The following is a 27,478-nucleotide window of genomic DNA, read 5'->3' on the forward strand; positions in this document are numbered from 1 at the left end:
AGAACCTGTTAGAATTAGAGGGACCTTAGAACCCAGACCAAATACCAGAACCAGAGGGCCCTAGAACCCAGTTGTTCGACCAGGAGAGACCTTAGAACCCAGACCAAGGAATGCCAGAACTGGAAGGCCCTAGAACCCAGCTGTTCGACCAGGAGAGACCTTAGAACCCAGACCAAGGAATGCCAGAACCAGAAGGCCCTAGAACCCAGCTGTTCGACCAGGAGAGACCTTAGAACCCAGACCAAGGAATGCCAGAACCAGAGGGCCCTAGAATGGAGGTCAGAACGTAGAAGACAGAACGACAGTGGTGGAAGGACCTTTAGAGACCCTCGGGTCCACCCCTTTCATTAGACAGATGAAGCCCTGGAGGCCTGTTCCGGGTTCACCCACCCAGTGGCAGGATCAGGACCAGAGGCCGGCTCTGTGGGTTCCCAGGCCAGCAGGGTGGCTCTGCATGGACTCTCTGGGCCCCAGGGGAGCCTGTTGCCAAAAGTGGGCTCCTGGGGGATTGGCGGGGACAGGAGCTCCAGGTTCTCTTCCCTTGGTGGGAGGAGAGGGAGGGGAGAGAGAGAAAACATGGCTCGCCCTCCTCCCCTAAAAATGCCCCATCCCCCCCTTTCCCTGCCTACTCCCAGCCACCAATTGGGAAGTCGGAATTTGCTGAGCTTTAGAAAACAACCATTGGGCAGGCAGCCAGATTGGACCCTGGCACTGAGCTCCCATGGGAGGGGGACACTGGGGAGGGGGAGAGAGGAGGGGGCAGTGGCCACTGGGCCTTCACAGGGGAGCCTCGAAGCCCAGCTTCCTTTCGGCCCTCAGGCTCTGGGCAGGATCCTTTGCCCCACACCGGACCGCTTTGGGGTCAGCCATGGAGCCTCAGTAACCCCGCTTCATTAAGGGGAAAGACTGAGACCAGAGGGCCTGGCAGGGTGGGGTTGGGCCCAGCAGAGAGAGCAATCTTGGGATGGGGAGGGTCTGGGGAAGGGTAGGGAAGGGAAGGAGCAGGCCAGGGATGTCTGTAAACACAGGACATCCTGCACAGGGGAGGGGAAAGGAGGGGATGTGCAGATAGGAGATTTCCCAGCAGCCTGGGGACAGCCCACCAGTGGGCATGGGCACTGGGCACGGCCACCTTCCGCCCAGACAGCTCCCTCTGCCCCAGGCAGGGCTCCTGCCCCCAGCCCTCAATCTTTCCTTCAAATCTGCTCCATCTTGCCTCTTCTTAGCAGCCCGCAGAGGCCTGTCCCTGTGACCTCAGGGCCCCCCAAGTCTCATCTCTCCCCTCAGCTGCTCTCCCAGCTCCACCCTTGTCCCTCCCTCGTCTAGCACCCCTCTGATCCAACGGGGAAGCACTAAGCCCCAGTGGGAAAGTAGGAAGCCAAGGGGGCTTGCTGGCCTCCAGTGCTCGGGGGCCTGGCGGAGACAGAGGCCCTTTGAGCGGGTGGGAGGGCAGCTCGCTCAGGAATGGTGTGGGCTCTGGGAATGTGGGCAAGAGGCAGGGCTGGACACAATGGGCAGCCTGACCTCGCTCAGAGCAAGTCTGGTGGGAGGGGACCTCACGCTAGCCGCTTCTCAGCTAGGTGGGGAAACCGAGGCTCAGGGAGGGGACCTGTCCAAGCTCATAAAGGGAAAAGGACATCCCAGGGGGAGGGGGGGAGAAGAGCGTCATGGAGGAAGGCTGAGTGCGAAGTGGGGAGCGCCTGAGCCTTACACTGAAGAAAGAGGCCCAGGGGAGGCCCCACTGCTCATCTTCAGTGTCTGTGGGGCTCGGAACACATGCATTTACTTTTAGGGCCTTGTCTCCATTTCAGCCAAAACGAGGGGCTTGCAAGAGATGCTCCTGCCAGCCCTTCGTCTCCAATTCCCTGTTCTAAGGCCCTTCCTAGCCCTGATATCCTCTGAAGGTTCTATAGCCACTCTACTATCCCCTGTTCTAAAGCCTCTCCCAGCCCTGAAACCCCCTGTTCTAAGCCCCCTCCCAGCCATGACATCCCGTTTTAAGGTTCTAGAGCAGCTCTAACATCCCCTGTTCTAAGCCCTCTCCTAGCTCTGACATCCTGGGTTCTAAGGATCCTCCTACCTCTGACCACCCCTGTTCTAAGGATCCTTCCAGCCCTGACATTCCTTGTTCTAAGGCCCTCCCAGCGCTAACATCCCATTTTAAGGCTCTAGAGCAGCTCTGACATTCCCCATTGTAAGAGCTCTTCTAACTCTGGTGTCCAAGACCCCCTCCAACTGCATCAGTCTTTTGGGTTCCAAGGGCCCTTCTAAAGGCCGTGACCCTCAGCTCCCAGCCCTGAGTAAGTGAGAATGCCCAGAATGTCACTCCCTTTCCAAGAGCAGGAGGTGAGCTGGTCTTGTCCTCCCTTCAGCCTCAGGGTTCCTCCCCCTCTGAGGTCCCTCAAAGGGCCAGCCCATTTCCCTCCTGGGAGGGGCAGGATCTTAGGGCTCCCTGGCCCCGCCCCCCTCCCCCTCTACAGGGCAGGAAGCTGAGCTCCAGAGAGTGGAGGGTTGGGCCAGGCCTGGCCAGACAGGAAGGGACCTGTTTGGGGCTCCTCGACAGCCTAAGGATAATAGCATCTAGATCTGGAAGGAACTGAACAATCCACGGAGTAAGCTGTGCCCCCCTCCCCCAGACCCCTATATTAAAGATGGGGAAACTGAGGCCGAAGATCCAGAGCGGCCCGTGGCCTCATGGGTCGCCCAGATCCACAGGCTCTCTGCCTAGGGGTGTTGCCAGGGCACCTCCCTGCTTGGCACGGGAGCATTTTTCCTAAGCCCTCAGCTCCGGAGATCTCTCCATTCCCCAGTCCCATGCCCAGAACAGACCGGAGCTTCCCCCTGGCCCTCACCCCACGGGAGACGAGGACTAGGACCTCTCCTTTCCAGGCCTCAGCAGTGGGGCCATTTTCCTTCCTCCCCCCAGCCGGAGTTCTGGTACAGGATTTCTTTTTAAGCATCTTCCCTCGCCAAGGCTCCAGCTTTGGCCATCCTCGGCTCCTCCTCCCTCTGCCCCCGTCCCAGAAGGCACGCCAGTGCCCATGCCAGGCTGCTGAGTGTGCAGGGACCCCGCCCAGCCTGGCTCATTCCAAACGACTAAGTGGCCGGAGGAATGTGGCCCAGCCACAGCTCCCGCAGGCAGGGGACCCACAGAGGCAGCGTCTCGGGGCTCACAAAGGGCCTTCAGGAGGCTCCCAGCTCTTTCCTGAAGGACACCGGGCTCCACCAGAGCCAAAAGTCTCTCCCCAAAGTGGGACGGGCTGCTTGCGGGGAGGAGCGAGTTCCCCATCCCTGGACATTTCCACCTGGAAGATGGATGAGACCACTCAGTAGAGAGAGTAGAATAGAGGCTCCCCAAATGTGGTCCTGAAACTGGGGACTCTTGAGACCCTTTTGGGGGATCTTAGAGATTAAACTACCTCAATCGTAATAATTTCTAATAGATATATAGTAGATATAAATATAACCCACAGCCCTTAAGAAACCATAGAAACCAACCCCCTCATTTTTCAGTTGAGGAAACTGAGGTTCAGGGGCAAACAAAAGGGGTATGTGGTCTTTGATTTCTAAAACTGTAAAGGGATCCTGAGACCAAAGTTTGGGAACAGCTACAGTAAAAGTTATTTTTGGCTGGGTACAGGGATGGGGCCAACATTTATTAAGCATCTACTAAGTATCTAAACTGTAGCACAAAACTGAACCAGTTCTTGTCTTCCTCTTCTTATTGGAGGTTTCCCTGGTAGGATCACCATTTTGGGGAGGAAGCCAGCCATGGCTCCACTCGCTCCGGACTCCTTGAATTTCTCTTTCCAACCCCCATATATTTTGTATTTTCCCCAATCAGGATGTAAGCCCTTGGAGGGTGGGTTTGAGGGTATTTTCAGAGCTTAACATAGCAGTCAGCACACTGGCTCCATCCCATCCATCCATCCATCCATCCATCCATCCATCCATCTAGAAGCCTTTTCCCTCCCAGTTCTGAGATCGCATATTACTTTTGTGTGACTCTAGAACAGAACTAGAACAGAGCTAGCTGAGATCTTAGAGAAAGACATATATTCCCCTCTGTACACAAAGGGAAACAGATCCAGAGAAAGTAGACAGACTTCCTCAAGCTGACAGAGAATCAGAGGCAGAATTGAGACATGTGGACCATGGGATTTCCACCTCTTCACCTTGCAGTTGGGGAAACTGAGGCAGAAAAGCAAACGAACCTCTACTTCCCTGGCAAGTGCTACTAACAAGGCTCAATAATTCACTTTAAATACGTCCGGGTCAGAAGAGAGAGACAGACAAGGGACAGACACATTGCTTCATATATTAATTGTTTTCATCTTAAAAACCGTTCACGCTCCCCTCCCCACAATTCCCAGCAGCCCCATGACCCCTTGTCCATTTCAGGCCTCTTGGGGGCAAGCAGGAAACCATTTTCTGGTCCCCCTACAAAGTCTGTGTGCCCACAAGCACATCCATGAGGTAATCTAATTCAGACATGTCCAGTCCTGGCCCCTGTGTCTTGTCCTCAGTTTCCCCAGAGTCTGCTTTGAGGTTGGGCCACAGTTCACAGTCGTACATGGAGGTGTCAATATCATCAAAAAGACCCTCCAATCCGTCCTCAAGGAGGATCTCCAAGGACCCTAGAGGGGCCGGTCGGCCAGGATCCAGGCCTGGCTCAGGGGGCCGGCTCAGGGGGGCGTCTTCAGGGAAGGCCGTGGGAGTGTCACTGAGGCCCTCGATGTGACTCAGGTCATCCAGGAGGGTCGAGACCGACGTGCACAGGGGGACGTCCGGGACCACCGGGAGAGGGATGACAGGAGCTGGAGAAGGGGCTTCTGGGGCAGAAGGCTCCAGGGCCATAGAGGACTGAATGCGCCTCAAGGTGTTGACCACCAGGACGAGGTGGCGGAGATCGGGCTCGCCCCTCCGCAGCCCGTGGTGGAGTTTGAAGATAGAGAGATTGAAGAGAGAGCTGGGGGGCAGGGGGGCCGGGCTGGCCCCCTCCTCGGGGCTTAGGCTGGAGCCGGCCTCTTCCAGCCACCAGTCCTGCGAGGCGGGCTCCTGCTCCTCTTCCTCCTCTCGCTTACGCTTCACGCCTTTGCACAACATGGGTCTGTGAAGAAATGGGGGGGGCTGAGGTCAGAAGAGATTCCCGTGGGGGCCAGAAAACCCCAGTTCTCGGCCGAGGGCCACAGAGCGCAGCCCTTGGCGGGGCTCGGGACCGCCTAGGACAGGGAGGCTAGCCTGGGTCTGGGAACACTTAATAACCGCCTTCCAATTCGGATTAACTTTGAAAGTCTGTGTTTATTTCGTGTGCTTTAAACATGATTCCGGGAAGGAGCCCGAGGACTCTCCAGGGGCCCCCTCCCACAAGGCGGACCTCCAGGGCCCGGCTCCCGGGACTGGGGCTCAGTTTCCTCTTTAGTAAGCTCGGGGAGGGCCGGGGAGGGCGGGGCAGTTCTCGAATTCCTCGGGCGGTCCATAGCCCCTGGGCGGAGGGTCCGCGCGGGAGGGGAGGGTCCGGTCACGTCCGCCCCCGCCCGCGGGCGCCCCCGGCCCGGCCCCGCTCGGGTCCCCGCCCGGCCCGGCCTCCGCTCCCGCTTCCGGCCCGGCCCGGCACGGCGGCGGCCGCGGGGGCGGGTGAGTCACGCAGCCGGAGCCAGGGAGCCGGCGCCCCCGCGCCCCGCCTCCTTCCCCTTCCCCTTCCCCGGGGCTGGGGCGTGATTCACCCGGGGCCCGGGCCGGCGCCAGCGACCGCGGCAGCAGCCCGGGACGGGCCCGGCGCCCGGAGGCCGCGGCGCGAGCTCCGGACGCCGCCCCGGCTTCGGACGCGCCCCGGACGGCGATTCCCCCCTCCGGCCCCCAAACCCTGCCCCCCTTCCCCCCTTTTCCTTCGCCTCATTTACATACCCGGCTCGTCAGCTGCCAATCAGAGGGTCCGCGACGCCAGCAGCAGCCAATCAGGAAGCGGCGGCGGCGACCGCATCGCTCGCTCTCTCGCTCCTCCCGCGGCTGGCCCCTGGGTCGCTAGAAGCTGCACTGGCCCCAGCGCACGGTCGGGGGGTTGTTACTTTCCTCAGCTTCTGCCCCGCCCCGCGCAGTCTCCGCCCCTCCGCCTGCTCGGGCCCCGGGATTGGTTCGCTTCGAACAAGGGGCGGTGCTAGGAGAGGAGGCGGAGCCGCCAGGGACAGGCCGCCCGAGGCTGGATTCCCGAGGCCGAGAGGCCCGGGACGGGGGCACTCTGTGCCTGGCCAGCCGCCTTGTGCTCCTCTCAGCTGTCGCTTTCCGGACTAGGGAGAGCGAGGGCGGGGGTCCGTTCTTGGGCGTTTGGGAAGGGCTGGATGAAGGAGCTGGAGAAACGTATTCCTCCCTCCCCCCCCAAAAGCCTCTTCCGCCTTGAGTTGACAAGATCCCCCATGCACCTGTGTCTAGCTAGAACCTCCCCCCCACCAGACCCATCTCCCCTGCCCCCATTTGTGCCGCAAAGACTGCGGCCCTGGAATCTGGGCAGAAAGGGCTTGGGGGAATCGAGGAGCCCCTTCCCCTTCTAAATTTCCCCTTCCCCTCCCCCCCTCCGTCCTGGCTGCCTCAAAAATCGAGGGCTGGAGATGGGGGGGACTCTGGGGGAAGAGTCTCGGACAACTGATCGTCAGCCCCCGGCTCTGAGCGACTGGGTGGTCCGGTGCCCGCGCGTCCGAGGCCGGCTTGAGTTTATTTAGCTGGCTTCCTAGCGGGGCAGGCCTTTGTGGTCTTGGCAGACCCCGCCCCCTTGCTGGGTTTCAGTTGTAGGAAGGGGCTGGCCTGGGGGGTTGCCAAGGCTTTCAGTGCAGCCCCCGAATCCCGGGACCCTTCCCGACTTCTGTAGGCCGAGAGGTTCGCAAGGGAGCCGAGTGCTTGGGGCTCTGCCATTGGGTGATTGTGAGCAGCTGAGCGGAGCTGTCAGTCCCTAACTTCTTGGCAGCTGGGGAGCAGATGAGAGGCCCAGGCCGAGGGGAACAGCGGGCCCGGGTGGGGGAAGGAGAGGGAGGCCTGCCCTAGGCACAGAAACGAAAGTTAAAAGGAGCCGGCCCAACCAGTGTCTCCCAAGCCGGCCACCTCGGGCCTTTATTAGGCAGGGAAAGAAGTCTTGGGGCCAGCAAGGGAGGGGCGAGTAGCCCCAGGGTGGGTGGGGCGAGTGCAAGGGGCCAGGCGGCCAGCTTTCTCAGGGGTCCACCCAGGAGTGTCCAGGCCGTATCCCGCACCAAACACAGGCGCTCCTTCGCTCCCCCTAAACTCGGTCCGGAGGAGAGACTCCGGCACAACCCTCCGACTGGCCCAGCCGGGGGGAAGGGAGGGGAGAGGGGCTGCTGTCTCCTCCCAGCTGAGCAGAGGCTGCTAGGAGGGCCAGCTCCTGGACCGGAGCCCTGGGTGGAGCTCAGCAGCCCCGAACAAGCCTCCTCCCAAATAAAGTGGATTAGAGTGAGAAGGGAGACACTAAATCCCAGCCTGCTTTACTCTCTGCACAAGTGCCCCTCCCCCAGCGGAGGAAAAGAATTTCCTGAGGCATTTACTACACCCCACAAAGGCAAACTTTTTGGTCCCAGGATCCTTTCCCATTCTTTAAAATTGAGGAGATTCCCCCTCTCCCTCCCTCCCTCCCCCAAATCACAATATCAATCTGTGTTCGATGTGTTGGAAATTTCAGGATAATTCTAAGATGTGTTAATTTCCTTATCCAATTATGAAAAATTGTTATGAAAAGCTTTGACTTTGCAGACCTCCAGAAAGAGGCTCAGGGGCTACCCAGGGGTCCACTGAGATTTCTAATAAGACTCTTTCCCTTCCTAGGCTAAATTTCCCCCTCTAAGATGTAGAGGTTGGATGATATGTCTAAGGCCCCTCCCAACTCCGACCTTCCAAAGAAGAATTAAACTGACCACCCTGTCCCCACCCTCCCATCCTGCAGTGACCCTAAAGGCAGGGAGGGCCTGGTGGAAAAAGAAACACCTGACCCAGGCCCTATATGGCAGGCCACCTGCTCCTACCCACCAAAGGCTCCAGACCTCCAAAGCATGATGGGAAGATGGGATTAAAGGTACATTACAGAATGTGAAAGTTTTATTCACAAAATCCAGATGAAATTGGCCTTTCCAAAGCAGAATTTAAAAAAGTGTGAGGACAGATGAAGATTCCTTCATCCTTATTGCACTCCATCCAGGCCACTTTGGGTAGGGAAGGGAGTGAATAAGGTCAGAGGAGGGGCACGGAGCAAGGAGAAGGGTTCACAGTTATGACCAGGCAATGGTGTGGGGAAGGGGGAAGAAGATGTAAGTTTTTATTGTTTCCATACCTGTCAACCTAGGGAGATGGGTGGAGGGGAGGTGGGTCTACAGCCCCTCCTCCCGGTAAAGTGGACTTTGTCTTCCCAGAGGCCTCTTGGCCTTCAGCCCTGTCCTGCCCTGCCCCCTTCTTCTCCCAGGCAGTTACTCAACTCAGACTAGCTTCTTCATAGGATTTGACTCCAAGTCAAGGGGAAAAGGCCAGAGCACCTGGGAACCAGACTCATAGAAGACACAGAGGATTAACTGGAAAGGGAACAGTAGCCCCAAAGTGTTCGGCCCCAGCATGCCTCGGGCCGGGCAGGCTGATTGGGCGAAGAGTGGTGTCGGCCGGGGAGCCAATAGGAAAGAGAAATACATTCAGTTGTTCTGCCCTCAGCAGGCAGTGAGACCAGGGCAGAAGATCCGAAGAGAAGAGACTTTCCCATGTCACTAGGAAGCTTCCTCCTAGGTTCCTGAGATAGGAAATCTTTGGAGACCGCTTTCTTGACACTGTCCAGAGATAAGCAAGGATCTGAAGGGACGGGTCCAAAATCCCAACTAGGAGATTTGGGCTCCTACCCCCCAGCCCAGTCTTATGACCCCTTGATGATTTCCAAGATTTGGTCCAGTTCAGTCCAGTCCCGGGAAGCAGACTGCCCCAGAGGAAGAGGCAAAGGCCAAAGCAGAGGGCCAGGGCTCCCTTTACACATCCGAGGTGTCGATGTCAGTGAAGAAGTCCTCAGGAACCAGGTCTCCGAGGTACCTGTGGCTCATGAGCTCAAAGCTGCCCGGGATAGGCTCCTCAGCCCTGAGAGATGGGGAAATTAAGGCCCCAAGAGGGGAAGGTATTTGGGGGCAGTCTCGCAACAGGCCATTGGCAGAGGTAGAGCTACATGTCCGATCTAGGGGCTCACGGCAGTCCTGAGTGGCTCTTAAGCCTAAGAGCTCCTCCAGCTCTCTGAGGAAGGACTGAGCAGTTAAGGGGAAAAGCATCTCCAGTCCAGGTCCCTGGCAGGGGGCTGGGCTCTCCTCCAGGTTCATCTTGTCCCGAATGTGGTTCAGGGTGTTGATGATGAGCACTTGCCGATGGAGGCTAGGTGGGCCTAGCTGGAATTTGTCCATTGAAAGTTGAAGTAAGGTCTGGCAGAGGTTGCACTGGGAGAAGGGGGCCTGCTCCTGGGACTCCTTTCCAGTCTCCACTTCTTCTGGATCCCCATGATCACCAGGATGCTTGCGCTTCACACCAACCACCATTGTCCCCTGATGGGAGAGGAGGCAGGAGTTAGGAGGCCTGTCTACACAGGGCCCCTGAGCCTTGGTCTAGTCTCTGCTACTGACTTGCTATGTGGTCTTGGCTGAGAATGTCGTCCACTTCAAGCCTCCCTTTGGTCCTTCGGTAAAGCCACGGGGTTGGATTGAAGATTCAAGTAAGGGTCTTCTCCGGAATAGTGGAAGAAGGAAGTAGAGCTGGCAAGGAAAGGATAAACTATTAGCTTAGAGATGCCCTCTTCTTTTATCCTTAAAAAAAAAAAAAAAAAAAAAAAAAAAGAAGGAAATGCAAAGGATTTTGGTTTTATACTATAATATATTATATATTATATTATAATATATAATAATCATAATATATTTTATATTTTATATTCTCACATATATATATATATATATATATATGAGAAACAGGCTGAAGCAATGGGTACAGAGAATTGGCTTCAAAACCAGAAAGTTCTGGGCTCAAATCCTACCTCTTCACAGTTCTTATGATGAGATCTTGGGTAAGTCGTTTTATTTTTAAATGCTCTTGGTAAATCTCAGACTGTAAATTGCTGAAGAGATGCTGGCCCTGCATTGGTAAGGCACTCGGGATGATGAATTTAGGTCTGGAAAGGAGCGAGGAGACTGGAAATCACTGTCTAAGTTTTTGCCATTTTACAAATGAGGAAATTTAGAGAGAAAGGTTCAATGGTTTAACTAGAGATCTGACTAAAGCAGGATTTGAACTCCAGTCTCTGACCCCTCTCCCCCAGCACGATACCCATTGTTTCCTTTACCATTATTGGTAATCACGGGCCCTCATCCTTTTAATATTTTAAAAGGAAAAGTCCCCCTTTTTTTTTTTTGACTCTCAGCAACTACTCCCAAGTAGTAAACACTTGTAAGGAGAGCTCCTTTTGTAAGATGATCCTTAAGGTCCCTTCTAGGTCCTGTGATTTTGAAATACTAGGACTTTGATCCCTCGGGGCTCATTTTGTAGGAGAATCCCTTCATTTTACAGAGGGGGAAACTGAGGGACAGAGAGAGGAAAGGAACTTGCCCCAGTTAGTCATTCACTGGCAATTCAAGACTAAAACCAGTTCTCTAGATTCTCATTGGACAAGACTCAAAACTGGAAAGGCCCCAGTATGGCTAAGAAATGCTTAAGGCTCCTACTTGCCCCAGAGGCTGCCCCACCCTCGGGGCTAAGCACCTACTCCGGTGTACTATCTTGCTCCTCCCCTCCATTTTAGAATTGGGTCTATTCTCCAATCAGAGTGCCCCATCTCTCCAAGCCACGCCCAGTGAGGAGTGGCCTTTTTCTCTTCCCGGAGGCTATTGGGGAGTGGAATGCTGGGTCTGTTTCGGGAGAGGGCGACTGAAACCATTGAAGCGGTGGACTACAACTCCCAGAAGGCCACTTCATCTTTAGCCTTCTGCCCCCCCCCCCCCCCCCCGGCTGCTCCACCTTCTCTCAACTTTTTTAAGAAGGGGGGAGGAAGGCACACTACACAAGAATGTAACTCCTCCCTGTCCCCGAAATTCCCCGGTCCCCCCTCCCCACTCCAGACTATTGCTTCAGAGAAATTCCGATGTTCTTCTGGGTGAGACTTGGGGAGTTTAGGCAGAGAGACACAAGCACCTTGATCCTTAAGAGATAGGGGCCCCTTCCCTTCCTTCTCCCCTCTTCCAAATAAAGCCAGGGCTGCCCCTGCCCTCCCAGGGCTCTAAAACCATCTCCAGCCTCCGGGCTCTCCCCGCCTGCTTCCTTTCAGCACCTCTAGTCTGGTTTATCAGAATTCACGGGTTTGAATAACGCCCTAAATTTCTCAGAGTATGGTAACATTATACCCATTTCCCGGGCTGGAAAATTGAGATTCAAAAAAGTGAAGATAGGCTCATAGGCATACATCAAGTATTAGAGGAAAGACTGGAACTGAACCCAGGTCTCCTCAATCCCAGGCCCAGCACTGGAACTCACTACATCACGCTGCTGCGTAGTTATTTACAGTACTCCCGCGGCTCCCAAAGCCAGACCCCCACTCCTCCGGGAGTTAGACCTTAGATCGCTACCGCCCTCTCCCCTTTTTGACTCTGATCTCCCAGGGTTCGAAGACCTGTTCCGATTGTCCCAGATCCCCAATCTTCTTCCCATAGTCTCTAGTCCCCTAAATTCCTTCTGGAAGCTCTGGTCCCTGGCTCCCTTCCTCCTCCTCCTCCCCAGGACACTTCTACTCAAGGCTCCATGGCTCCGGACTGGAGGCGGGGCAGGGGCCCGAAGCCTGTGCTTGTTACCCCAAGGCAGCCCAGTCCACAGCTCCGCCGCTCACAGCGACTGGCTAAAGCCTGACCCGCGCCACGCGCTGATTGGCTGGCTGAGGTTACCGATCCGACTACAGGTGATGTTCGTCTCCTCCAGCTCCTCCTCCTCCTTACCTGCGCCCCGGGCCATTTAAAGACCTGTGCCGCGTGACTACCAGATTAACTAGCCTCTCAGGTCTGCCTCCCGGAGTCGGCGCAGGTCCCTCCTCCCTGAACCATCTAAAAGCCCAGAGGGAGGAGGTGAGTTGGGAAGGAGAAAAGAGTTATTTTCGCTAGGGCGGGCGGAAAGGGGACCCCGCCCGGCCCCGCCCACTCGCACTCGGCTGCATTGACAACGCTGGCGTAAAGGGACGGCAAACGCAACTGTCCCAAGCCCCTCCAGCAGCCAATCACAGCGGCCCGAGGCGGAGGAGGAGAAGAGGTGTAGGATTGCCATGGCGACCAGGATCCAGCCTCCTGGGACTCTCCGAGGCTCCGCCTCGGAGGCACCCGAGGTTGGGGAAGGCCAGGATCTATCCTGGGCGGGGCGGGACCGGGTTCTGTGCCTCCCTTTTTCCTCCCTCCCTCTGCCGCTCCCCTCCACTTACATATACACACGCGCACGTGCACGTGTGCACACACACGTGCACGCACAGTCTGGTATCCGAGGGGATGGGAACTAACTGAGATAAAGACAGCTAGGGGAGGAGAAGGCGGGAGTAAAAACAGGAAAGACAAGATAGAAAAGGAAAAACCCTTGAGGGGGATAGACGGGAATGGAGAAAAGGGAGGAAAGGATAGAGAGACATTGACTTGGAGACGCAGAGGGAAAGAAATGTAAATAGCCACAAGTGAAATGGTTATAGACCAGGACGTCAGATTAGGTGGAGAGAGAAAAAGATCGACAGACCCCAGAGGACATAGAGGGGAGAGACCTAGGAAAAGACCCACAAGGAAGGTGATGAAGAAGTCAAAGCAAGGAAGAAGAGGTAGGAGACAAAAGACAGAGCGAAGGAGAAACGGAGAGAAGAGTCAGAGGAGGAGAGACGGAGGGAGGGAGCCAGAAATAAAGCTGGGAGAAAGTTATTCTGTTTTTCTCTCGGCTCCCCCACCCCCCAACTAATTGTATTCACCAGGTATTAATGAGGCGTTACTGACCGCAGAGATAAGCCCACTTCTCAGATTAAATCCTGGGGAGAACAATGGGGTTTGAGAAGAAAACAAATTAGCCAGCCCTGGAGAACTTCAAAAAGTGAAATCTAAGGAGTTTAAGGCTCTGGGGCTCTTGGGTTGTGGCCCGAGATCTCAGCTGGGGGTAAATGGATTTACCCTCCCCAGCTTCTGCATCTCCCCAGAAATTGCCCAGAGAGAGACTTTCCCGTCAGAGATTAGAGAGTTCCTTGGTTCAATAGAATTTGAGGGACCTAGGACATCAGGATACACAGGAAGCAAAGCAATTCCAAGGTCCTTGCTCTGGTAACCAAGAAGTTCTCAGCCTAGGAATCTGGGATGGGAGCACTCTACTAAGAAAAGACTTCCAGGGCCGGCAGTGCTAGAAATTGGGTGCTGAATGCCCCACAATGTTGCCCTCTGAAATTTGAGCTCACTCTTCTCCCAAGCCTGGAGCATATAATATAAATTGGGGTTCACTCTCCCACAAATACATATTTGTGGGAGAGTGAACCCCAACTTATATACTCAGTTTCTTGCCATGCCATCTATCTTCATTGATAGCTTTTTAAATGACTAAGCTTGGTTACTGCAGGTTTGTGAGTTATAGTTCTAATTTGCTTGTTTGGGGTTTTATTTTTTATTTTTATTTATTTATTTATTTATTTTAAGGAGTGAAAACCTAAGAGAACCTTCCCTGTAGAGCAAACATTAGAAATGAACCAGAGAGGATGTTATGTGGACAAAGAAAGAGAAAGAGAGGGACAGAAGAGAGAGAAAGGGAAAGGAGAGAGGAGGGAGACTGAGAAACAGAGGTGGGGGAGACAAAGAAGGAAGAGAGGGAGAGAGAGCAGGAGAAGAAGGAGGAGGAGAGAGGGAGGGAAGAGAAGAAAGGGAGGGAAGTCCAGGAGTCCATATGACTCAGTATTTTTTTATTATTCTATTTCCTGCCTTCTTCTTGTAGCCAGCCCTGGTCCTGTTCAGCAGTGGGTCATCCCTGCTTTCCAAGGACAGGACGGCCCGATGCTCCTTCTCCCTCATGATCCAGGAGAGTGGGGGCGGCACTCATGGCACCGTGCTGCCATCTCTAAGCATACTGATGGGAAGGGTAGACGCTATGCCCATCATACTCAGTCGTGGTGAGGCATCGAAGCATGAAGTGTCCCAGGTCATGTTTGGAGATCACTCGGAAGGGGCCCCGTCCGTCCACAGTCACGTTGTAGGCCTTTGTCAGGGGCTGGTCCCCGGCTGCAGTGGGAAGAGGAAGAAAAAGCATCTTGGAGCTCAACTGCCCTTTGCTCTCTTGCCCTGTCCAGAAAGGGAGATGGATGTGCTCTGGGTTCTAAATGAGGGCATGTCCTGGAGACTGTGGAGACTCAGAATCAGGATTATAACGGGCAAGACCAAAGCTCCAAGGCCACTTCCACCATGTGGAAGGGTCTCACAGGTTTTCAGATGAGCTAAGCATCCTTCCCCCCACCCCCCAGGAAGTCTTTAAGGAGGGATGAACAAGGAAGAGCCCAGAGCCCCCTCTCCCGAAGTCACCGACCAATATGTGGGGGCATCACAGCCACATAGTTCAGACCCGACTCCAGCAGCAGCTTATGCATCCGGATGTGGTCATCAGTCACCGCCTGGAGCCGGGCAGGGACCTGAGCTGGGTCCCACAAGAGGAAAGCTGCAGAAAGAGCAAGAGCGGAACAGCGTCACAGACTGGAGTGGGCATCCCTGGCCCACTACCCCGAGGAGCGGGCACACATCATCCATGAAAGACTCCTAGTGATGGGGAGCTCATTCCCTTTTTTTTTTTTTTTTTTTTTTTTTTTTACTGAGGCAATTGGGGTTAAGTGACTTGCCCAGGGTCATACAGCTAGAAGTGTTAAGTGTCTGAGGTCACATTTGAACTCAGATCCTCCTGACTTCAGGGCTGGTGCTCTATCCACTGCGCCCCCTAATTGCCGCTAACTCATTCCCTCTTAAGGCAGGATGTTTCATGTCTGGACAACACTCAGCGTTAGGAAGTTTGGGGGTCTCCCCCCATTAGTGAATTTCTTTTTAGCAGTTTTTAATTCATGAAGAAATTAAAGATAGTTATATAAGAAAAGAAGAAAATTATAGAAATACAAAAAGATAAAAAAAAAAAAATCTCAACACCTAAATAATTGGGCTTAATTGTGTTCCGTCCCAATAAGCTCTATATAAGTTTAGATAAAACTTTGATGATGGTAGATTATGTCCAGTAGTGCAGAAGAGAGCCTTCCACAGTTTCTCATATACTTTCTCACTCTTTCAGGTTTTGTCCATTTTGTGTGTGTTCCAGGGAGATGGGGTAAAGTGACTTGCCCAGGGTCACACAACTAGGAAGTGTTAAGTGTCTGAGATTAGAGTTGAACTCGGGTCCTCCTGACTCCATTGCCGGTGTTCTAGCCACTGGGCCACTTAGCTGCCCCTGTCCGTATTTTCATTAGGCAGTTTTTGCTTGTTTGTTGGCTCTAAGGTCGATTTGGAATCTGCCTCTCTGAAGCTTCTCCTACCCAAAGCGCTTAATTTTCCCATCTAGGGGAAAACAGAATAAGTCTAATTTCTCTTTCTTGAAATAATAATAGTAATTACAGCTAACATTTATATATAGACTTACTATGTGCCAGATGCTGCACTAAGCACTTTATAAGTTTATCTCACTTGATAATAATGATAACATTTATGTAGCACCTACTGTGTGCCAGGCAATGTGCTCAGCATTTTATCAATATTAACTCACTGAATAATGATAATAATAGATAAGATTTATATAGTGCCTACTATGTGCCAGGCACTGTGCTAGGTGCTTTACAAATATCCCCTAATAATGATAATAACAGCTAACATTTATATGATAATAATAAGAGCTAACATTTATATAGTACCTACTATGTTCCAGGCAATATGATAAGTGCTTTTACAAACTGTATCTCCTTTGCTCCTCACAACCACTTTGGGAAACAGGTACTGTTTTCTTCATTTTACACATGGGGAAACTGAGGCAAACAAGTTCATCGACTTGTTCAAGGTCACACAACTAGAAAGTTTCTAAAGACTTCCTCCCTCCAAATCTGGCCAATCTTAAAAGACAGTTAAATATCCTAAGCTCCCCAACCCTGCCCCCCATCCTAGCTAAGTATCTCCAGATCAGTCACCTTGCCTGGTCTCTAGACAACTTTCCAGTTTGGCTGCCCTTTTCTGTATCCCCTCAATCAAGATTGGAGGATGACACTCATGACCTTTTTCAGATTCCCCCACTTTTTCCAGTGTTCCCCCACCCCCCAATCTTCTGTGGGCTAGCTAAGGCCCCCGGAAGGTCCAAAGTCCCCGCTCCACCCACCCGAGGTGCAGGCCACGACCTTGAACACGCCGTGGACCTTCATGGCAGCCACAATATTCTGGGTGCCCTCCGACATCACGGTGGTGGGACCTTGGAGGGGAGGACAGAGAGTGACGGTCACTTGTTGGAGGGGGTGGAGGCAGCGGGAGTGGTGGAGGTGGTGGGGGTGGTCGTGGCTGAGGGGGCCGGGGCACAGGGACAGGCCGGGGGCACAGGGGAGGTTCAGTACTCAGGTCGCTGCCGGTGCCCAGCAATATAATGACAGCATCCTGCCCGGCCACGGTCTCCTCCACATTGGTTGCTTTGAGGACATCACCCACCACCACCCGGGCTGGCTGGGGACCGTCAGATGGTAGCTTGGAGGCATCCCTCACCAGCACTGTCACTTCATAACCTAGACGTGGACGAGAGACAAAAAGATAAACAGAGAGGTCAGGGGGGGTCTGGGAACCAGGAGCCCAAGACTCTGTCACTTAGAATGACTCAATGTCAACCAACCAAGTAGAATTTATTAAACCTCTACTCTATGTCAGGGACTGTGCTAAGGACGCAAAGAAGGGAAAAGACAAAGCTTTCTTTGGGAGCTGGAAATCTAATGGGAGGGGAGGGGACACAACATGCAAACAAGGATGTCCAAATGACACATAAACAGGATGTATCAGGAGTAGCCTCAAAGGAAGGCTAAGATCAAGGAGTCCCCCAAGAGATCATGCAGATCAAGTCACAACTCCAAGAAGGAAGAAAAGGAGGAGGAGGAAAGGAGGAAGAGGAGGAGAAAGAGGAAGAGGAAGAAAAGGAGGGGGAGGAGAAAGAAAAGGAGGAAGAGGAGGAGGAGGAGGAGGGAGAGGAAGAGGAAAGAAGAAAGACTAACATTGTATGAGAAGCAAGGATGGTATAGAAAGCAAGTTCTAAATTTGGAGTCAGAGACCCCGGATTCAAATGCTATCTCTGAAACCTTTACCAGCAAAGTGACCCTGAACAACTTAACCTGTTTGCCTCAGTTTCCTCATCTGTAAAATTAAGGAGTCAGACTAGATGGCCTTTGAGTCCATCTCCGTTCTAGTTCTAGGATCCTGTGACCCCAGTTCTCTGGAGAGGTAAATAATGCATGCAGGAGACCAGAGACGAGGATCTGAACTCAAGGTTACTGAATAGCACAAAACCAGAATTCTCTTCCTTTCCACCTACACCAAGCAGGCTCTTACTAGTTAAATAACGCCCATTTCTAGAAAGGGCTTTCCTCTCGGGAGGAAGGCCAGACAGCGCATTTTACAGAGGAGGACACTGAGGCCCAGGGACTTGTCCAAGAGTTTTCCGATGAGTCTGTGTTGGAACTGGCACTCAGACCCCAGGTCTCTCTTTCCTCAGTTCCAAGGCACCAGGCTCCCCCTAAAACAGAGGCTCCTTGGGGCTCTCCTTAACTTAGTGATACGTGAAAGAAATGACCAGCAGGAGGATTTCAGAGAGGCCTGGAGAGACTCACAGGAACTGATGCTGAGTGAAATGAGCAGGACCAGGAGATCACTGTACACTTCAACAATGATACTATATGATGAGAAATTCTGATGAACGTGGCCCTCTCCAACAATGAGATGTAACAAATCAGTTCCAATAAAGCAGTAATGAACTGAACCAGCTACACCCAGCCAAAGAACTCTGGGAGACGACTATGAACCACTACATAGCATTCCCAATCCCTCTATTTTTGTCCGCCTTCATTATTTATTTTCTTCACAGGCTAATTGTAACTGTTTCAAAGTGCGATTCTTTTTGTACAGCAAAACTACGGTTTGGACACGTATACATATATTGTACTTAACTTATACTTTCACATATTTAACATGTATTGGTCGACCTGCCATCTGGGGGGAGGAAGGAGGGGAAAAATTGGAACAAAAGTTTTGGCAATTGTCAATGTAGTAAAATTTCCCATGCATATATCTGGTAAATAAAAACTATAATTAAAAAAAAATCATAGAGCTATGTGAAACTAAGGTCTGGGGGGGTCAAGATGTCCAGACTCCCACACCCCATCATGTGCCTTAGCTCCCAGGGTGCAATCCCAATGGTGAGCAGTAGGGAGGGAGAAGGAGGGGGCAGGAGGAAGTTGGGAAAGGAATGACTCAGCAACTCCCAGCTTCCTCCCCTCCCCACATTGCCCCCCTACTCTCGAAATCCTAGTCAGCAAGAACATCTCCTCTTTCTGCTTCCTCTCCATATCCCATGTCACCAAAGGGCATCCCTTGGACATTGGGGGATGGGAGGGGTGTTGGTCCGCGTTAGGGAGTGTCATTTCCAAGGTGCCCAAGCTAGATACCAGGGGCACAGCCCCCACCGGTGTGGGGCCCTCAGATACCCGTTATCTAGCTCACCGCCTGGGCCCTCATTCGCGCTGGCTGCCAGGTGGTCTATCTGTGGACTAGGCAGGGAGCCGGTCCCCTCCTGTTCTCCCCAAAGGGAGCCGCTGCCCCTCTTCCGCATTCAGCTTCTGCTCCCAGCCCCACGGGGTCCCCTTCCAGCAGTTGCCACAGTAAATCACTGTGTCCCAGGCCGGGCCCCCATCTGACTTTGCCTCTAGATCTGTGTTTTCCCAAGACATCTTGTGGACGTCCCAGAAAGCCAAGCGCTCTCTCTGGGCCGGCCTTGCCCCTCTGCCCGTCCGCACGTGCCCTCGCAAAGATCCCGGGCCCTAAAGAATCCCCCCCATGTCCTCCAGAGTCCCCTGCTCCCGCCTCCGACGGCCCAGAGTCTCCTGCGTCCTACCCTGCCCCCCATTTCCAGGTTTCCCCAGAACCCCGCGCCCCCTCCCCGTGCCTTCTCCGGGCACCCGTGTCAGTCTGTCCCAGCTCAGCCTCCCAGTGCCCGCTCTTGCCCCAGTACCCTTTGCCCCGTCCCATGCCCTCCCGACCCAGAGCCTCTCCGGTCTCCCGCTGCTCTCCAGAGCCCTCGGTTTTCTGTGCCCCTCCCTCCGCGTCCTCTCCCCCCCCCCGCCCTTCTCTGCGCCCCCAGAGCCCCCCGGGCTGCTCCCATCAGAGAGAGCCCGCCCCCAGTCCCCGCGCCCCCGCCCCGTGCCTGCTTGCACAGCCTGCGCCAGGGTGGCGAGCCCGGTCCGGCCGGTGGCTCCAAAGATCGCGATCTTCTTGACGGTCATGCTGCCGGGGCCCGGGGAGGGGGACAAAAATCGCGCCTCGCGGCGAAACGTCGGACCCGGATCTAAAGCCCCGAGCTCGGGTCGCCTGCCCCCAGCCTCAACCGGGCCCCGCCTCCTTGGGGGGCGTGTCCTCGAGAAGGCCCCGCCTCCGGACAGACTCCGCCCACGGCCCGCCTCCTCAGCCGGGGGAAAGCCGTCCTCAGCCCTCCAGCTTTACTTTAAAGGTCCCTGTAGTAGACAAAGTCCATTTCTGGGCGTCCGGCTCACTCAGAGAGATCCTCCACACCTTTAGTTTACAGGTGAGGAAACTGAGGCACAACTCAATTTAAAGCCAATTCACCTCAGCCAGTCAGTCAGTGCAAGGCAGAAACAAAGCCATCCCCACCTTCCAAGAGCTTGTTTTTCGGGCAAAGCCCAGGACAAAGGGCGGAGAATATTTGTATTTCCCTCGCTCTCTCCCTCGGGCTCCACGTTCCGAAGAGATAGTTCCTAAAGCAGAGTCCGCACTTCGCCCTCCCCTGCGCAACAATTACCAGTGGCTCTCTCTTCCCTCCGGAATCGGATGCAAAGCTCTGTCAAAACTGGGCTCCGACCTCTTTCTGGGGGCTGCCACAGGTTTCTGCTTCTGTGGCTGTTCCGTTCCGTGTCTCTGTTTTTTTTTTTGTTTTTTTATGTCTGTTAGAATCTCTCTGTCTCATGCTCTCTGGATGTAAGGTGGTGGGCTTGAGAGGAAGACGTAAGCTGTTTTTATCCCTAACAACTAGCACGGTGCCCCGCATATCCGGGTAAATAATTTCTGTATTGGCTTGGAACTGAGTGGAGATGGAGGGGGATGGGTAGAGAGGGAAAGAATGGAGGAGGACCTGAAGGGGACAAGAGGGGGATGGAGCACTGGGGAGAACCGGGCAAGTTTGTTGGAAGAACATACTTAGATCCAAAGAAACGCGTTCCCTTTGAGGGCTAGGAGGATGTCCACAAGGAGCTGTCCAGCAGATAATGCAGGAGAGAGAGTAGGGTTGCAAGTTGAGGTTGGGGAATCATCTGTAGAGACCTCATTGAACCTATGGGGGCAAGGGAGATCATTAAGAAAGAGCATGGGGGAGAATTAGTCCCGGGACGTAACCTTGGGGAATTCCTGCAATTAGTGTTAGAAGATGGATGACAATTTAGCAGACTAATGAAGAGGTCTGACGAGTAAGAGGAACACCGGGGGAGGGCGGTGTCAGGAAAATCAAGGAAAGAACATGTTGAAGGGCATGGTTGATGGTGTCCCAGGCTGCAGAGAGGCAGAGAAGAATAAGGACTAAGAGAATAAAGATTTATAATCACACAGGGATAATGTTGTGAAAAATTACCTATGCATATGTACTGTCAAAAAATGTTATAATTATAAAATTAATTAAAAAAAAAAAAAAAAAAAAGACTTACAGGGGCAGCCAGGTGGCGCAGTAGATAGAGTACCAGCCCTGAATTCAGGAGGACTTGAGTTCAAATCTGCCCTCAGACACTTAACACTTTCCAGTTGTGTGTGACCCTGGGCAAGTCACTTAACCCCAGCCTGGTGGGGGGGTGGGAAGACTTACAATCAGTAATTGATAACCTTGGGAAAAGCAATCTCGGTTGAGTTTTAAGATTCAAAGTCAAGTTACAAATGATTGAGAAATGAAGAGATGGTGAGAGAATGAAGGGATGATGGTTTTACTAAGCTATGAAAGGGATATAGAAATATAGAACAATAATTTAAGGGGAAGACAGTTAAATGAAAGTTTTTCAGGGATGGGAAGTTTTTAAAAATTTTTTTTAAATTTTTAAAAATTTATTTTTATTTTTTTTTAATTTTATTTATAAATTTTTTGACAGTATATATGCATAAGTAATTTTTTATAACATTATCCCTTGTATTCATTTTTCCAAATTATCCCCTCCCTCCCTCTACTCCCTCCCCTTGATGACAGGCAATCCCATACATTTTACATGTGTTACAGTATAACCTAGATACAATATATGTGTGTAAATCAAATTTTCTTGTTGCACATTAAATATTAGATTCCGAAGGTATAAGTAACCTGGGTAGATAGACAGTAGTGCTAATATTTTACATTCACTTCCCAGTGTTCCTTCTCTGGTTGTTTCTGCCCATCATTGATCAACTGGAAGTGAGTTGGATCTTCTTAATGTTGAAGATATCCACTTCCATCAGAATACCTCTTCATACAGCACTGAAGTGTACAGCGATCTTCTGGTTCTATTCATTTCACTCAGCATCAGTTGATGTAAGTCTCTCCAAGCCTCTCTGTATTCCTCCTGCTGGTCATTTCTTACAGAGCAATAATATCTCATAACCTTCATATACCATAATTTATCCAACCATTCTCCAATGGATGGGCATCCATTCAACTTCCAGTTTCTGGCCACTACAAAAAGCCACAAACATTTTGGCACATACAGGCCCCTTTCCCCTCTTTAGTATTTCTTTGGGATATAAGCCCAATAGCAGCACTGCTGGATCAAAGGGTATGCACAGTTTGATAACTTTTTGGGCATAGCTCCAAATTGCTCTCCAGAATGGCCGGATTCTTTTACAACTCCACCAACAATGTATTAGTGTCCCAGTTTTCCCACATCCCCTCCAACATTTATCATTATTTGTTCCTGTCATCTTAGCCAATCTGACAGGTGTGTAGTGGTATCTCAGAGTTGTCTTAATTTTCATTTCTCTGATTTGGAACACTCTTTCATATGAGTGGATATAATTTCAATATCATCATCTGAGATCCTTTGACCATTTATCAATTGGAGAATGGTTTTGATTTCTTATAAATCAGGGTCAGTTCTCTATATATTTTGGAAATGAGACCTTTATCAGACCCTTTAACTGTAAAAATATTTTCCCAATTTGTTACTTCCCTTCTAATCTTGTTTGCATTAGTATTGTTTGTGCAGAAACTTTTTAGTTTGATGTAATCAAAATCTTCTATTTTGTGATCAATAATGATCTCTAGTTCTCCTCTGGTCATAAATTCCTTTCTCCTCCACAGGTCTGAGAGGTAGACTATTCTCTGTTCCTCTAATCTATTTATGATCTCATTCTTTATGCCTAAGTCATGGACCCATTTTTATCTTATCTTGGTATATGGTGTTAAGTGTGGATCCATATCTAATTTCTGTCATACTAATTTCCAGTTTTCCCAACAGTTTTTTCGAAATAATGAATTTTTAAGGGATGGGAAGTCTTAAGCATGTTTGTAGGTGGTGGAGGAGAGACAGAGGAGAAGAAAACACAGAGAGTGAGAGAGTTGAAAGAGCCAAAGGGGCAAAGCTCCTGGATATGGGAGAGGTGGGAAGTAAGGGCACATGTGGAGAAATTGGCCTTGGCCAAGAAGAGGACTACCTCTTTCTCACAGACTAGAGTAAGAGAAAGGAGAGTGTGGGGGGGTCATGAGGAAGGGTTTTGAGGTATTAAATAGGGAAGAAAAGAGCTCTGATGGTGAATGACCTTGATTTTCTTAGCAAAGTAGAGGTGAGACTCATGTGGGAGTGGGGGAATAAGGAAGAGGAGAGTCTGAGAAAAGAAAACTACTGGGAATTTAATTTTAAAAAAAAAGTCAGTGAGAGAATACAAAAAATTATATATGCAACAGGGATGATCTAGTCCTGATCAGACATCATGAGGTTTTTCAGCCAGCGTGGTTGAATGGTTTTCCCCAGGAGTGTGTAGAATATGAGGAATGGAGAAGGAGGGTAGAAGGGTGGGCCAAATTTGTAGTTCAGCAAAGCAAGAGAAAGGTGTAAGGGATCGATTCAAAGGTAAAGGAAATGTGAAATTCAACTGGTCGTTCATAGAATTCAAGAGTGTAAAGGGAAGGAAAGTAGAGCCAAAGTGGGAAAATGAACTGAGAGAAGAGGGAAGGGGAAACACTGGAAGTTTTGATATAGTTTTGAGTAGGTCTGAGGAAGATGGAAGGCCATGATCAGAGAGAGGAATTTCAGTGTTGAAAGTTATGGAGATAACATAATGGTGGGTGATTGTGAACCTTCAACTGCAGGTGACCAAGCTGTGTGTCCCCAAGGTGGAGGGACATTGTAAGTCACGGAAAATGAAGAGGCTGAGGAAATACTGATTTTGCAATAGTCGGCCTTTAGGGTTTTTTGTTTGAGGAGTTTAGTCTCTGACTTTTATCTTCCTGGCTTGAGAGGAAGATGGAAGGTGCTGGGCTTGAGAGGAAGATGGAAGGTGCTGGGCTTGAGAGGAAGATGGAAGATAATGGGCTTGAAAGGAAGATGGAAGGTGCTGGGCTTGAGAGGGCCAAACTCCTCAAATTAGAACCGTTAAAGGCCAGGAGTGCCAATAGATAAATATCACAAAGATCTGGCCGCCGTGCCATGGACCAATGGAGTGATCTCGGAGGATGATGGGGACAAAAGGATGGTTTGGAAGTGGCGGTGAAAAGCAGTGTTTCCTTCTCCCTTAGTTTAGTGTCACCTAGTGGGGACACGAGGGAAGTACTCATCGCTGGAGATGGTGGCCAAGGATGATTCAGAGGCAGGTTTCTCAGTGCCAGAAGATAGATGAGTTCTAGGAAGAAAGGGAGTTTCAGAGGCTCCATGGGACATGGTAGATCTGGGTGGGCAGAGAACAGAGCCTGGGGAACAAAAGATGAGCCCCCTTTAGGAATGAGGATTCGGAATGGGGAAAGGTGAGTTCCTCCCAAAGTCAAGCTTAGAGTTTGTCATAAGCAAGCTTTTCAGAATCCGAGCCCAGCTCTTCCTCTTGAAGCAGCTTGCGTCTGGGTGTCTATTTGCATCCCATTGCTTATTGTTTTGCTTTTGAATGTAAGCTTCATGTATCTGTCAGTTGGCTGGCATGTGTGTGGCGTCTCTCTCCCTGTGACCTGTTTGTCTGCAGAGGTTTCGGGGTGTCTGTGTCGGTTCCATTGCGCGTCTCTAGTTTTGATGTCTGTCAGAATCCCTGTGTCTTATGCTCTCTACAGGTCCTACCCCTGTGTACTTCTTGAGAGACAAGCCCTGAAGACTAACTCCTAAGAGGGATGTGCACTGCGTGTTTCTTCACGGTTGTCCAGAGTAGAGGCTGCTCTCTCAGCCTCAGTTTCTCTTTCTGTTGTGCCCACTTTTGTGATCCTGTGGGCCATATAGCACGTCAGTACTGGCATGGGGTTTTCTTGGCAAAGATTCTGGAGTGGTGAAGGAGAACAGAGTTTAAGTAACTTGCCCATGACCGCATGGCCAGTAAGAGGTGTGAGGGCGAATTTGAATTCCTGTTTTCGTGATTTCCGGCCCAGCACCCGTCCATTGGGACAACTTACTGCTTCTTTCCTTCAGTATCAAGGCCCAGTTCCAACCCTGCCCCTTGCGGGTGGGGGCTGTTCATAAGGACTTCTTCTGGCTGGGTAGTAAAAGTGCTTTGAAGGCTCAGAAGGGGGGGCGGGGAGATGAGGATTTCCAGTTTTGGGAAGCTGGGGGTCCCAGCCAGGAGGTGGGAGGTGGCTTCTGAGGGAGGGGGGTGTTTGAGGGTAAGCTGGGAGCAAGCTGGCAAGACAATGCACCAGGCTGGCTTTAGGGAGGCTCGAGCAGGGGAGGGCCAGGGAGGAGGGTCTCCTGCTGGGTCTGCTGTTCCCGGATGGAGCTTGGGGCTCCTGTGAGTTGAGGGGGTGAAGATGGGGGAGGGATGAATAGGTGTTGGTGGGGAGAGAGAGAAAGGCTTCAGGCTGAGCTTGGGGGATCCAGGACAATGACGTTTGGGGCGGGAGTTGGGGTGGGCCTGAGGCTGGGGGAGAGCTTGAGAGTAAAAGGAACTTGGGGGACAAAATCCTGGAAGCTCACACGTGGTCACGCTGAAAGGGAGGGGAGGGGTGCACGGTAGAGGGAGGAGGGGGCTAGAAAAGAGTCTCAGGGATAGCTTGGGGGGTTCGGTTAGCGGGGTGGAGTGAGAGGGGAGCAGGTGGGGGGGTGTGGAGAGGGGAGAGTTTAGGTCGCATGCAGCCGAGGGGGTCAGGATGGTGAGGGGAGAGAGGCTGGATGAAGGGTGTCAGGCCGGGCTGGGCTGCGGAGAGACAGAGTACAAGGAGGGGCCGGGGTCCCGGATCACGGTTGGCTGACGGAGTCGGTGGGGGAGGGGGAGCTGAGTAGAGGGGACTTGCTCCAGGGGTCACATGTCAGACGGAGCAGGGCATGAGGGGGTCCCTGGCTAAGTGGGCGAGGGGGGACTCAGGGGGGTCCGGGGGCCCGTGGAGGGCGGGGGGTGAAGGAGCGGGCCGCCGCCGTGGCTCCCGGAGGGCGGAGGGGAGCGCGCGGAGCTGGGGGGCGGGGGGCCAGCGGCGCATCGGCTGTGGCTGCTGCGGCGGCGGCGCATGCGGCCCAGGCCCGAGCCCGGCGGCGGCGGCGGCGGCGGCGGTCAGAGCACCCGGGGCCAGCCGGAGCTCGGGCAGCGGCTGCTGCGGCAGCTGCGGCGGCATCGGAGGAAGAGGAGGAGGAGGGGCGGCGGGAGCGCGGAGGCAGCGGCCCGGGCCGGGCGGGCGCAGGTGAGACCCGGGGCGGCGGGCCGGGCGGCCGGGCGGGGAGGGCTGGGGACCGGGCCGGGACCCAGCCTGCCTCCTTTCCCTGCGCTGGCCGAGGCCCCGCTCCGCCCGGACGGGCCGCACCTGAGGCAGGGAGGAGGGAGCAGGAGGAGCGAGGCGGAGGGCATCTTCCCACGGGCGCTCTCGATTCTCGGCTCTCTCCCGGCCCCCACCCCTGGTCTGGGGGCTGGGGCTGCCCGCCTCGGGAGTACGTGTGGGTGCGGGGCTGCTAACGGGCCCCGTTCCCATGGGGTCTCCGTCTCTGGAGGACCGTGGGACAGGACGGGGTCAGGACGCCCTCCCGAGCCCCGGATCTGGCTCCCTCCCTTCTCATCCCGGGCTCATCACCTGTCATCCCAGTGTCTCAGAACTGCGGGGGTGGGGTGGGGTGGGGGGGTAGGACCGGAGGTTCTGGGCCTGCGGGAGGGCCGGTCTGGAGGGTAGAGACCAGAGCAGTCACTTCCCCGCATTCACACACCCAGCCCCAGCTCCCTCCAGCCCACTCCTGGCTCCCCGGAACCACGTGGTGCTTTAGGCATCCCCAGGATCCCCTAGTCCTTGTTCCGTCCCTGCCTCTCTATGGCCCCGCTAGGCCCCGAGAACATTTGCCATCTCCCAGGTCAGGCTTTTCCTCTCCCCACCCCTGCTCTTGATCCTCCCAGAAAAGAATACCTTGTCCCCCTCTCCTGTTCACCCGAAGAGGGGAGTGTGGGGGAGCCAGGGACCCCCAGAAAGGATGGGTCATATACCCAGAGATCCCAGGATTAAGTCTCCCCCACTTCACCCCTGTAACCCCCCAAGCTAACAAAGAACTTCTTCCTCTCCTGGGATATAGAATCTTGAGGGGGATTAGAAATTGGGTGATCTCTCTCATCTTTTAGCTGAAAAAACAGCCCTCTCCCCACATCTCAGGCCTAAACCTGCGCCTCTGACTTTAGGCTGTCTTCATTGCTTCCCCGGTCCTCCCTTCCCTAACTCAGGCTCTGAATGACCCTTTCCCTGAACCAAAGAATCATGGCATGTCATCCTGTCAGAGCTTAAAGACTCCTGACCAGAAAGCTTCTGTCCTTTTGATCACTTTCTGTTCTTTCCCAGCACTCTTAGCAAGAGCCCTCAAGTCACACCTTCAGTCTACATCCTCCATCCCCTCACTCCCTACTCACTTTCCAATCTGTAGTACCCTCAGCCCTTCTCCTGTTCCCAAACTATCCATCTCTTGCTAAATCCCAGGCCTCTTCCGCCTAGATCTTTGAGTAGCTTTTGATATGGGTGCCAGTATCTCTCTTCTGGGCTTTCTCTCCTCCTGTGGCTTGGGTGACATTGCTCTTTCATGCTTTTTCCTTCCTTCCTTCCTTCCTTCCTTCCTTCCTTC

The 27,478-nt window shown here is 53.0% G+C and overlaps 4 protein-coding genes across 6 annotated transcripts in view; 1 reads left to right on the forward strand and 3 right to left on the reverse strand.

Moving 5' to 3' along the window:
* Window positions 1–4,297: 4,297 nt before the first annotated feature.
* Window positions 4,298–6,066, reverse strand: SERTAD1 (SERTA domain containing 1). The gene is made up of 2 exons (XM_074278436.1): window positions 5,908–6,066; window positions 4,298–5,110 (listed from the first exon to the last, which is right to left on the reverse strand). The coding sequence occupies exon 2, from the start codon at window positions 5,104–5,106 to the stop codon at window positions 4,441–4,443; it is 666 nt and encodes a 221-aa protein (XP_074134537.1). The 5' UTR covers window positions 5,107–5,110; window positions 5,908–6,066; the 3' UTR covers window positions 4,298–4,440.
* A 2,009-nt stretch (window positions 6,067–8,075) lies between these two features.
* On the reverse strand, window positions 8,076–13,657 carry SERTAD3 (SERTA domain containing 3). 3 transcript variants are annotated; one of them, XM_074278439.1, is made up of 4 exons: window positions 11,985–13,657; window positions 10,040–10,174; window positions 9,636–9,764; window positions 8,076–9,557 (listed from the first exon to the last, which is right to left on the reverse strand). In XM_074278439.1, exon 4 carries the CDS (start codon window positions 9,549–9,551, stop codon window positions 9,000–9,002), a length of 552 nt encoding a protein of 183 aa, XP_074134540.1. In that variant the 5' UTR covers window positions 9,552–9,557; window positions 9,636–9,764; window positions 10,040–10,174; window positions 11,985–13,657; the 3' UTR covers window positions 8,076–8,999. The 3 variants fall into 3 exon arrangements, with proteins under 3 accessions (XP_074134540.1, XP_074134539.1, XP_074134541.1); XM_074278438.1 differs by having other exon boundaries at window positions 8,076–9,764; window positions 11,934–13,657; XM_074278440.1 differs by lacking the exon at window positions 11,985–13,657 and having other exon boundaries at window positions 8,076–9,764; window positions 10,040–10,993.
* Window positions 13,658–13,930: 273 nt separating this feature from the next.
* Window positions 13,931–19,659, reverse strand: BLVRB (biliverdin reductase B). The gene is made up of 5 exons (XM_074278437.1): window positions 19,453–19,659; window positions 16,610–16,774; window positions 16,381–16,470; window positions 14,569–14,697; window positions 13,931–14,267 (listed from the first exon to the last, which is right to left on the reverse strand). Exons 1-5 carry the CDS (start codon window positions 19,529–19,531, stop codon window positions 14,107–14,109), a joined length of 624 nt encoding a protein of 207 aa, XP_074134538.1. The 5' UTR covers window positions 19,532–19,659; the 3' UTR covers window positions 13,931–14,106.
* Window positions 19,660–25,950: 6,291 nt separating this feature from the next.
* SPTBN4 (spectrin beta, non-erythrocytic 4) overlaps window positions 25,951–27,478 on the forward strand; it is a 60,684-nt gene continuing 59,156 nt past the window's right edge. The window contains 1 exon segment of the mRNA XM_074277536.1: window positions 25,951–26,070. The gene's annotated coding sequence lies outside the window, so the exon portion shown is untranslated.

Source organism: Sminthopsis crassicaudata, chromosome X (genome assembly GCF_048593235.1).
Source record: "Sminthopsis crassicaudata isolate SCR6 chromosome X, ASM4859323v1, whole genome shotgun sequence".
In the NCBI taxonomy this organism is placed as follows: Eukaryota; Metazoa; Chordata; class Mammalia; order Dasyuromorphia; family Dasyuridae; genus Sminthopsis; species Sminthopsis crassicaudata.

What these genes read in the sequence shown, in the direction of transcription:
- SERTAD1 (XM_074278436.1), bottom strand. Translation starts at nt 5,106, where the DNA reads ATGTTGTGCAAAGGCGTGAAGCGTAAGCGAGAGGAGGAAGAGGAGCAG.
- SERTAD3 (XM_074278439.1), bottom strand. Translation starts at nt 9,551, where the DNA reads ATGGTGGTTGGTGTGAAGCGCAAGCATCCTGGTGATCATGGGGATCCA.
- BLVRB (XM_074278437.1), bottom strand. Translation starts at nt 19,531, where the DNA reads ATGACCGTCAAGAAGATCGCGATCTTTGGAGCCACCGGCCGGACCGGG. An exon ending in GGCGCAGGCTGTGCAAGCAG is followed by an intron (nt 16,775 to 19,452) that starts GCACGGGGCGGG and finishes GTCCACGTCTAG; the next exon opens with GTTATGAAGTGACAGTGCTG. An exon ending in GGTCGTGGCCTGCACCTCGG is followed by an intron (nt 14,698 to 16,380) that starts GTGGGTGGAGCG and finishes CTCTTTCTGCAG; the next exon opens with CTTTCCTCTTGTGGGACCCA.